This window comes from Bacillus rossius, chromosome 17 (genome assembly GCF_032445375.1).
Source record: "Bacillus rossius redtenbacheri isolate Brsri chromosome 17, Brsri_v3, whole genome shotgun sequence".
Lineage (NCBI taxonomy): Eukaryota > Metazoa > Arthropoda > Insecta > Phasmatodea > Bacillidae > Bacillus > Bacillus rossius.
In genome coordinates, this window is record NC_086344.1 from 25,989,454 (window position 1) to 26,001,528 (window position 12,075).

The following is a 12,075-nucleotide window of genomic DNA, read 5'->3' on the forward strand; positions in this document are numbered from 1 at the left end:
AAACTTAAGCTTTTTTTTTTCAAATCGTGTGGTTTCTTATAAAACTCTGTCCAGGTAGACAAGTGTAAAAAAAAAATGATAAATATTAATCACCAATATAATATACAATTATTTTTACTAAATGGTACTTTTTTTGGGTACTATAAAAAAAGTTTGAAAATGAAACTTAAATCAGAAGGTAAATAATAAAGGTTGACAATGTAAGTTGAAATGAAGTAGGTACATAGGTAGGATGTTTTAGTTGTTGCAATGAAAAAGATGATTAAATAGTTGAATGTCCAAACAAAATACGAACATACCTTGTGCTTCCTCCTTTGAATGTGTTATAACTATGTCACTGGACCTGACAGTGCTCTGATTCCATTGGATATTGTTTCTTCATAACCGTGCATGCTGAGTAATGTTACCACAAGGGACGGGTGTATTTGTATTGAATGAAATAATAAATATGTACTTATACTTAAAAATAAAGACTATTTTATTTTAAGTGCAGATGTTTTTGAAGCAGGTGTAACTATATATGGAGGAGTGATTTTCATAGCACAATACACCACATGGGAATTTCTCCTAAACTTACGTGTGAGATGTAATTTGATAAAGGTGTCTTCAGATCCATGTAAATACAGGGAATTTGACTAAATGTTAGTTACCAAACTGGATTAGATATTTTCAATACTAATGTGTTCTTTTGAATTGTGGAAATCAGTCAGTATTTTAATCATAAATTGACAGCGTTGGATGCATAGGCATAGCATTGATGGAGAGAAGAAAAAAAAAAGCGAAAATTGTGTTTATTGCTGCCACATGCCTGTTAATTCCAATATTCCAAAAAAAATTTTGATTCATCTTAGATGTTAAAATAAATAGTTTTATTTGAAGTCATTTCATTTCTTATACATAACAAGTTGGATTGTGCGTGAAAAATACCAGTTTTTAAATATTTGACTATTGATGATACATGTATGTATCTTTAAATACAAATAATTGTGTTCATCTATTACACTCCAACAATTTTTTTTTTTGTGTTCTTACACTATAATATGCAAGTAAATATAGTAGATAGTAAAATTACTCCGACAGTTTAGTGCCCTTCCCCCTCCCCCAAATATCTCATCTGCTCCCTCTAGTTACGTCCCTGGGTATGTGTTGTTGAAATATGCTGATAATTACTTGTAGTTTAATATTTTCATGCTATCTTGCGAGATTCGTTAATGGTACAGGCGAGGAAAAAAAATATTTGGCTGGAAAGAAAAAAACAGGGAATAATCAGGGAAATTTCCTGATGTAAAATTGTGGGAAATTTTGATTCTTTACTATAGGCCCTGGCCGATACTTTTCCCAGAATCATTGTTCTGTGACTCTGTCTGTAGTGACAGCTGCTGACGAGACTTTTAGGCTCGACTTTGCCTGCCACGTTGAAGTCATTGCTACACCTCTTTCGACAAGTCTTTTTCGGAGCCGGCTCTGGTCGGCCACGAACCTGCCGCAGCTGCTGCAGCTCTGTGTGTGTTCCAGCCCCGCTACCTGCTGAAGTTCGAGCAGATCTACCTGTCGAAGCCGACCCACTGGGAGAAGGACGGCGCCCCGTCGCCCATGATGCCCAACGAGGCTCGCCTGCGCAACCTCACGTACTCCGCGCCGCTGTACGTCGACATCACCAAGACCATCATCAGGGACGGCGAGGAACCCATCGAGTCACAGCATCAGAAAACCTTCATAGGTGAGTGGCCTTCAGGCCTTTCCGAGAATTCAAAATGTCAAATACCAAAACCAATAATTGATTAAACACACCCCTCATTGAAAATGTCAAATATCAGAACCAATAGTTGATTAAACCCACCCCTAATTGAAAATGTTAAATATCAATACCAATAATTGATTAAACCCACCCCTAATTGAAAATGTCAAATATCAGAACCAATAGTTGATTAAACCCACCCCTAATTGAAAATGTTAAATATCAATACCAATAATTGATTAAACCCACCCCTGATTGAAAATGTCAAATATCAAAACTAGGTGATTAAACCCACCTCTCAAAGTAACTCCCTAACTCAAAATGTGAAATATCAAAACTAATAATTGATTAAACCCACCCCTCAAAGTAACTCCATAATTAAAATGATAATCAAAACAGCGTTTATCAAATACTTCTTTCTTTTTTTTCTTCATAAGAGAATACCCTAATCAAAATAATTTGTTTCTACACCAACCAAGATGGTTTTTTGACTACCACTTCAATTAAAGTACTGCTCCTGTTTAAATCAATTTATGGTATTAATTATGTCTCGAAATAGATTTTAAAATATGCATTGTCATGAACGTTAGAGTTTCAATTTGAGAATAAACATCCTAAAAAATCTAACGGACTGATTTGATTAAATAACAGGCCTTGGGCATAACATTTCCTTTCTAAGTAAGCGCTGGCAACATTTCTGGATTACAAATAATATTGTATGTATTTTATAAGGAAATCCTGTTTCACTATACAGTAAAATTAAAGAAACACAAACTTTCTGTTTTCTATTAACAAGAAAGATTGTTTAACCTTTTAGCTACTGTTGTTTACTAGAAACGTGTCTGTCATGAATTGCTACTAGCGCATTCTGGTAGGCGTGTGGTGAACATGCCATGGCAGTTTCTGGCTCGTTTCACCAGAGCTGCTGTGGACTTGATTGACATTGGCGGGACGCTCCGAGTTCTGAGATAGTTCTCCATAGTAAAAAATCATTAAACCATTTTCTATTGAGCTCAAGGAATTGGATAAAGAAGGAAAGGTAAGCTGTCTTTTTTTTATTCATCATATTATTAATTTGTTGCATTGTGTGTAATGTTACACACAAATACTGTTTTCGATTGTGCATGCTCGGGGAAAAAAAAAGATTCAAGTGGATGAAATAGAGCGCTGCTTTGAATAAAGATGCTTGCCCTGATTCATTAGCATTGTTACTTCATAACCGTGTATACTGAGCAGCGTTACCACAAGGGACGGGTGCATTCATATTTAATCAAACTTTCGAAAACATACTTATACGTTAAAATAAAGACATTTCATTGTATGTGCAGATGTTTTTGAAGCTGGTGTAAGTATTGATATTAAGGAGGAGGAGGTCTTACAACACAATATAAATGTCTACTTACACAGTTTCAGTTTTATTAATGGGCCTGATATAATAAGCATTACTACATTTCAACGTGTGAACAGCGGACAGCAGAAGGGTTGAAGTTTAGATAATGGGACAATCTCTGGAAATTTTCTTCATAAATGCAAAACAAAGTCTTATGTAGTTGTTTAGTTTTATAACATTTAATGTGAAAAATTATATATATTTCCATTGCATGGAAGTATGCACAAGTTTATGTTTAAACATTACTTTTGACCATTATAAAAAATGTTTTTAAACCTTTTCTCACTGTTGCTACTCAATTTTTATACTCGTAGTTAAGGATATTTTTGTGTTTGTATTCTAACTAAATGTGAACTGGAAAACAGATACTCACACAGGCCTATTTGCTGGTTGCATTACAATGGTGATATAAAAAACCTCTGGCATGAAAACAGGTTATGTAAAGTTTACCTTGGAAATTTTTTTTTTTAATTTTTTCATCTAATAGCCAGATTTTTTTGGTATATAGTCAATATTATGCATGATTTTAGCTGATAGAATATTTGATATTAAAAGTACATTAATTGTTTACCAGTACCTATGATGTATTAAAGTGTACGCTGTAACTTATATTTTTAACTTTTATTTAAGAATACTTTGCTTGTATTCAAATAACTTACCAGTATTAAGGCTGTGTTGTTTAGATTATTTATTTTTCCAAGCTATATGAATTACATAGGTTTGAAAAATTTTGTAATGCACAAAAACGGTGAGGTTTTATAAAATGATTTTTTTTTGTTTTCAGATGTCACAAACAGCAATTTGGTGGTACATATGTGTTGGTTCCCTAGGAAAGACCTACGTTTGTGAAAGTAGTTATAAACCATTTGAAAACAGTTGCAAACAAATATGTGGTTACTGTATTTTATGTACCATTTTACAAATTCCTCTTTTGTTTTGATCCCTGAAGGCAAGATCCCCATCATGTTGCGGTCCACGTATTGCCTGCTGAACGGCCTGACGGACCGAGATCTCACGGAGTTGAACGAGTGTCCGTTGGACCCGGGAGGGTACTTCATAATCAACGGCTCGGAGAAGGTAAAAGTTCTGCTGCCGATACGTGCTTGTCGTTTCCACTGTCAGGGAGCAAACCTGGATACCAGGGATTATGAAAGTTGTTTTCCTGGCTCTGCTGGGAAGGTGTAAGTTGTGTGATATATGAGACTAAAACTATTTTTTTTTTGAGTGTGTAAACTACACACTATATTTCAGGCCAAACGTCTTGCAAGCTGGGCTCCATAGATGGAAACACAATTCTCGGAATGGATCCGCAGAGCCAAATAGTAGGCAGAGTCCTACGGCACCAGAGACTATCGACTTGGCTTGGACCAGTTACACTTCAAACTGTTATAAAATCATCTTTCATCGTAATGACACTCATGCATGCATGCATGCATGCATGCATCTATGTATGTATCAGTTGCTGAGCACTGAATGGTCAACATGTTTTGAATGGTATGGCATTGAAGAAAAATGCTGTGCCAAGGATTTTTTTTTACCTCCCTCTACATAATACATGTTCCCTTTCCCTACTTTCCCTCCCGTTCTGCTTACCCTTCACTTCCTTCATTCCCACGTTGACAGCTCCAAGACGCCAGGTTATCAAGTGTGTATTTTGAAGTATGTAATACAACTGTATTTCTCAAAATTCCATGCTTTATATAGAATGTTGGTATGTAGGTATGACGTCAATAAACTCCGACACCGTTAGACAGATCGCAATGAAAGTTGGAACATCGAAGTGTTTTTTAATGGAGAAGGTTTTTATGCTATCCATTTTTTGTAACTCGCCGTTAAATGGCGCTGCTGTGTATTAACTTCTAAACCGTTCAACCATCCTCCATGAAATCTAAAAATATATTTTAAAAACCTAACCCAAAAACAAATCTTCTTATCGGCCCTCAACTATTTCTTAAGTGCTTTTTGTAAGCAGACCCCCTCAGATATAGTGAGTACTTTTAGAATTGCGTTGTTTTTCCTGAAGCTCCACACACCGTATGTGTGCCCGGATAGCTGGAGCTTTTAATAATTCATAGTAATTAAATGAAAATAAATCTCATTGTTTGTTTGTCCAAGCTTTAAGCCCCAAAATTTACTTGCATAGGAACGTTCCAGCATGCAGGTAATTGGTTGCATAAAAACATCTTGCACAGTGTTAGATTGAGCCAGGAATTGCCTAAATCAGCCAGTGGTGCCCAGATTCACTTCTGTTGAGGGCCAGATGTCATTTTTTACAACTCATCGGAGCACCGGACGCAAATGAATTAATATTATTTTAAAAGTAATATAATGCCTTGTCATTTCTGGAGAGCAACCAATAAATACGATATGTGACATATGATGAAGTGAAGAAAAACATTTCTCTTAGTAGTGTTTACAAAAATATAAAAAGATGTAAAATATTAGGACAATTAACGTAAAAAAAAAATAAAGGATACAGAATTATAAATTAAATTTTTTAATATTTCTGTGAGAATTTTGTGGCAAATGAACTGCGTCTGCTGACAAACTTATTCTATGTACGTTCAAACAAACAAAGACTGTGAATCACAACAGTTCGCCTGATATTTCTTTGTTGAAAGAAGGATGTGTTCACATCTGCATGATTACATGGTAATTGTGTGACATTGTTTTTTTTTTTTCCCTTCAGCGAATTGTTGCTCCAAATTGGTTAGGAGCCCAAAACATCAGCGACATGTGTTTTGCATTGAAAGCAGTTTTAAATTACTTTTTGAAGTGAAACTTCTTTTTCCAAGGAAGCTAAAATTTTCTGGCGTATGAAAATTCCGATCACATGAGGTAAATAGTTAGGTACATTGTGGGGGAACCGGTAGAGGTGGAGACACCACGGGAGAGCTATAAATAATGCAGCATTCTTGCACACTCACATTCCTGCACACTTGCATACTTTACACTTACATATTTGCATACTTGCGCAATAGCGTAATTTAGCAACCTCAGCAAAAGAGGATTGTGTTTATTATACCTAGCAATATAATAAGCAAGAAGTTTTACTTGTCATGCGTGGACTCCATTCACACTTATTTTTTTATAAATTTTTTTACATTTTTATAAATTTTTTATTTTGTACATTTTATTTTTAACGACATATATTCTGATTCATGCTTATTATCAGGCGTTACCGAGCTCCATTCTGGCGCTGATTTGAGCGGGACGACATGGCGGTAGTGAGGTTAAAAAGTGCCTTCGCCCGCATCGCAGCGTAACGTCTCCTGACAATTCCTAGCTCCGTGGTTTGAAAGATTCTTTTCAGCGGGCCGTTGCGGAACAGTGTTGTGAGTTGGCGATGACCTTGATGACCCTGCTCTCCCTCCCTGTGTGCAACGGCCGGACGTGCCGTGTCAGTGCCGAGGGCCTGAAGGGTACCGGCGCGCTGCCCGCAGGTGCTGATCGCGCAGGAGAAGATGGCCACAAACACCGTGTACGTGTTCAGCATGAAGGACGGCAAGTACGCCTACAAGGCGGAGATCCGCTCCTGCCTGGAGCACTCTTCGCGCCCCACCTCCACCCTCTGGGTCAACATGATGGCGAGGGGCGGCCAGGTAGGACTCCCCCTTCGCCCGCTAGCATGCCTACGAACAGCTCGGAAGTAGGGATGGAACGATTCCAAAATTTTCGATTCCGATACCCGATTAGGGATTCCTTAAAAAAATCCTTCGATTCTCAATACTCGATACCTACTCACCTAGTTAACTCAATATTAAATAATTCAAATTCTATTTGCAACATTTTTTTTTCAGCTTTCAATACATATAAAATGTATAAATTCATATTTATCAAATTTGAGTACACAACTAAATTATTTACATTAACTCATATAAATGTTTACATCATTAGAAGTTAATGGCTCATATGTCAAAGGGGTCAAACTAATCTAAAATTTGTTTTGTAATACATAGGGAAGGGAATTTTTCGCGGTCGCGAAATATTCGCGAATTCGCGCAAATTCATAGGCAAAATGCAAAATATGGCATAGTCACGAAAAATAGCAAAACTTGCACATTATTGTTAATAAAACAGTTTTAAACATACACTTAATTACAAACCGTGGTATTTGATGGCAAATGCAACAGGGTAATAAAATCACAATGTGAACGGTTTGGAAAAATTGAATTATCTACTGTGTAATTTTTTTGTTTATAATTTTTATTTAGTTTTATTTTTTTATTTTGCACTGAAGGGTTTATTAATATTATTCCATATAGTGGAACCATATTTTAATTTTAATATAGCCAAGAAAATATAAAGACATTATGTATTTGATCTATATTAGATGCATTGTAAGTAATATACATATTTATTAATGGCAAGTAAATTCGTAATATTGTGAGGGCAAAAAAACTATAATGTAAAGGGGACAGAATGTTGCACACATTTTTAGGGAGCTATTTTTGGCCTACCAAGGTAGGGGTTGTAGGCCTGTTATGCTAACAAAATCACTACTCGACTGCTAAATCAATTTGAACCTAACAATATAACATAACATAGTCTTGCAAATTTTAAGTTAGTAAATTACTTTTTACTGGCTATTTAGATGGAAGCTATAAAATATCTGACATAGTATCCAGTTTCTTTTACTTGTGCTCTATCACAAAAATCAAATTTGCATAAAATCATGGAAAATATTAAAATATTTGGAAGAAATGGGTGCGGCTGTCATATTTGTAAGATTTCTTTTTTGTTTGTTGTCACTATTCAAAGGTTGCTACCCTTGAACTCAAACATTCCTTTGCTCATTACAGTCTCACGCCAGCAATCGAAAATACATGAGAAATTAATAACATTAATTCAGTGAAAATTATATTCATAATATTGTAATGGCAAACAGTGTAAAACAAAAACTAGAATGTGAGAAATGCAAAATATTACAGCAAAAACACTTTTCGACCACTTCACATTCTTCAAGAGTAGAAGAAATTAAATTGAATTATGAAAAGGTCAAACCTTAAATTTGAAATACTTGGAAAGAAAGCATAGCATTTATACTAAACCATAAACAAAAGTATTCTTTTAATGTTTGAAATGCACGGAATGTCATTATTTTGGGCCTAAAGATTGTATCAAAAAGGCATCAAAAAATTATTTTGTTTTATTGTGCACATCTTATTTTAAACCACAAATGCTAGTCAATTTATTTTTATTGTTCTTAATGTATCTGTCTTAGACCAATTTATTACAAATTATTTTATAATAAAAATTCAGCATACAAATATGGTATTTTAGTGGAGTAATTTTTACAAAACAGTATTTATAAACATAAAAACGATTAAACAGAAATCTTCTGCTTAACGAAATTTTGACTAAAATTAAAACCATAAATTCTTGTCTCTAGTTATAAGTGAATTTGATAAGGGTATTAACATGTCTGCCGTACAGTTCAGTTGTAATATTTTCATACTGTTTATTTATTTCAGAGCATCAAGAAGTCTGCAATTGGCCAGCGCATCATCGCTATCATGCCCTACATCAAGCAGGAGATCCCGATCATGATTGTGTTCCGCGCACTTGGCTTTGTGGCCGACAGAGACATCCTTGAGCACATAATTTACGATTTTGACGACCAAGAAATGATGGAAATGGTGAGCCTCCTGACAGACAATGTGTTGCTTTCTTTAGTTTATGCTTTTCTTTCAATAAAAATATTTGTGCAGACTAGTACTTGTTGTGTTTCTCAATGTACTAACTAAAAAAAAGTGAATCTAAAGGTCACAACAATCGCAAAAAAACACAAAAATAAAACGAAATGAAACTGAAGAATGGTCACTCAGTCGCAAAATGTTCCAAAATAAACATTAACGGTGCGGGAAGACACAAAACTTTAGTTCCTTGCAACATTTTGCTAACTTACATATTTGTTTATAGATGTTTATAGATGTAAATAAAAGGTTACTGTCCACTTAAATCATTTGGACATTATCTTTGAAGAAATTTTAGTTTTATAACATAAAAATCAGCACGTACCTGCTAGTTGCAGATCATTTTTGTATCATTTTTGTGTTCAGTTTTGTTCATTATACATAAAACATTGCCCTGTTGCATATAAAAAAAAAGATTCAAGAAAATTTATTTAAATGCTTTGATGTAATAATTTTTCTTTGGTGTTCCCATTAAAACTGTATTACTGTTTTATAGATCTATGATCTTGCAAAATTCTTGATCCGGCAAGACCATGGTCTCAAACATGACGTATGAAAGACATTTCACTAAATCTAATTGGGTAATACTGTCACTGTGCAGCTGTTACCTGTATCCGTTATTTTAAGCACTTGTTGTCATTGCGAAGCTACAAGGTTGTAATCGGGTGTAAAATTTCTGAACAGGTGAAGCCGTCTCTCGACGAAGCGTTTGTGATCCAAGAGCAGAATGTGGCACTCAACTTCATTGGTGCGAGAGGAGCGCGACCCGGGGTTACGAAGGAGAAGAGGATAAAATACGCGAGGGAAATCCTGCAGAAGGAGATGTTGCCTCACGTCGGCGTGTCTGATTTCTGCGAGACGAAGAAGGCGTACTTCCTTGGGTAATTGAAAGTAAAACTATCGTCCATAATACGCTTTAAATGAAGAATTATTATTTAGAACATCTTGAATATTGAATTTTATATAATTATTGAGGAGCTGGATGTCGAAGTGAAAGATTCTTATCTGAGTGTTGTGCTGAGGGATCCTTTGTACGATATTATTGTTAAGATAATTATGAAAGTATTTTAAAAAATCCTTTAATGCTAATTTACTATTAGAATTTCTTAAAAAAAGTCCACAAATGGTTATTCCATTTTTTGTCATTTCTTCTACTTAACAGTACAGATGGGTCGGTTCTGAAAATTTTTTCGGTTCCGGTTCCATTTTGGTTCTTGGAATTCGGTTCGGTTCTTCTCCAGTTCCGGTTCCTGTCTCATTGGTTGTGAGGATAATCAATCTTTAATAAAAAAAAATTACACAATTATCGCATATAGCAAACTTCTCATCTGCATCAAGAACAAAATGTTCCCACACAGATGATATTACTGCTACGAAACAAACTCCTCATGCACAAAGCTGAAAATATTACTTCCTTTATTAATTTACGTGCCAATAACACAAATTATTTATCGCCTAAAGCATGTCCATGACCGTAGCCAAAACAAAACGTCGAAGTTCTGGCTGTGTACCAACCTCCCGGTATTGTTGGTCGCATGTGTTGAAAAATTACGGTAAAATAAGTATCATGTTGAATTAACATCTAAAAGGGTGTTAATTGTTTACTTCAATTTTTACATACATTTAAAACCATATGGTTTAATTCTGGAATGGTAAAATAACTTTTACAGTTTATAAGTTAAAACGTATTTTAAGTTCTGTAATCCATGGCAAGTTGTTCACTATGTTCACAAAAACATGGCAGTGCAGCAGCGGCATATTACCGTAAATAAATGAAAATAACAATATGACCAAGACGGAAATTTCGGAAAATTTTTCAATTATCTGTATTGTGCTACATTTACATACAGAATAAAGTTATCCCGGCACTAAATATAATATAGAACATAGTTATGGCTGTGATTGCATCCATTTTCTTAAGCGCATTGAGTCAGGCCTGAGGTATGTACGTACGGTAACGTCTGTCTGTTTTAGGTATGCGGAATGTTTTATTTACCTATTTATTATTTATACAATTATACGTAATGGAAAACACCATTAAATAAATCATTGTAACACGTCTTAACAATAATTATGCCGAACGGTTGTGCTTTAAATTTGAAGTCTAGTGAAAATACTGAAAATGAACCTTAACCCTGTAACTTCAAAAAACCTATCTTTTCAGTACCCGAAAACGATTCCGGTCCGGGGGCCTAGAACCGGGGAACCAAGGAACCGAAGAACCGACCCGACCCATCCCTACTAAACAGTTATTACTGCATCTTCATCACAACTGCTCTCTTGCATTTTATGTTTTGTCACAGATTTTGCTACCAGATTTTTTTCAGATGTTCTTTAAAAATTGCAACTAGTTGTTTTTGGTAATTCTAATCACTTCACAACATTTTACAAATAGCTAATATCTCGTGACAAAATTTGAAATGAAACAAAATTCAGCAGTCTGTCTATAAATAAGTAGAAAAAGCGAGGAAATGACATTTATGACAAACAAAAGTAAAAAGAACTGTGTGGTGTGTGAGGCTGGCTGAGAATGCGAAATGTTTCCCGGATTTCCAAATAAAATAAGAGTATTGGTTGTAGAATATAGTTGCCACTGTTTATCGTCGTTGCTCTGTGCTGTGTACGTAAGGAATGAATGGCTTGTAATCTCCCAGGTACATGGTGCACCGTCTCTTGCTGGCGTCCCTGGGTCGCCGGGAGCTGGACGACAGGGATCACTACGGCAACAAGCGCCTGGATCTCGCCGGGCCCTTGCTGGCGTTCCTCTTCAGAGGGTGAGCCCTTTGCCCTCTTTGCCTTGCGCACTTTCTCCACGTTCCCGGGCAGTTATGAGTTCCTTTGGGTTTGTTCACCTGCACGCAATCAGAGCTTGAGTTCGACTCACAATCATCTGTCTCATCCATCTGTTACCCGTCCGTCCGTCAATCACGTGACCTGCAGCCAATCAGATGGCCTGGAAAATTCCGTCCTTCCGTCGAAACCTTACCAAGCTTTAACTTTCGATGGATTGACGGATGAAATATCCTCCCAAAAAGTTAGAAAGATACCTATTGCCGGCAACCTTTACTGTCTTATAAGGTTTTATAAGTATATTTTTATTTGTTTAGTTGCTTCCATTAAATGTTTTTAACATACGTTTGAACATATTTTTAACAACAAAATATTTTAATAAATATCAGAGGGAAAAAAAATTGAATTGAATTGAATTTTTTTATTAAGGGCTTAACTTTCATGATAGTGAATATCATACA

The 12,075-nt window shown here is 35.5% G+C and overlaps 1 protein-coding gene across 1 annotated transcript in view; it reads left to right on the forward strand.

Annotated features, from left to right (window-relative positions):
• The window catches only part of LOC134540870 (DNA-directed RNA polymerase II subunit RPB2), a 41,888-nt gene that overhangs the window by 2,870 nt on the left and 26,943 nt on the right, over window positions 1–12,075 (forward strand). The window contains exons 3-8 of the mRNA XM_063383891.1: window positions 1,516–1,720; window positions 4,078–4,205; window positions 6,572–6,730; window positions 8,603–8,767; window positions 9,509–9,705; window positions 11,479–11,598. Of these exons, the coding sequence (XP_063239961.1) occupies window positions 1,516–1,720; window positions 4,078–4,205; window positions 6,572–6,730; window positions 8,603–8,767; window positions 9,509–9,705; window positions 11,479–11,598 (974 nt within the window). The remainder of the gene's footprint in view (window positions 1–1,515; window positions 1,721–4,077; window positions 4,206–6,571; window positions 6,731–8,602; window positions 8,768–9,508; window positions 9,706–11,478; window positions 11,599–12,075) is intronic.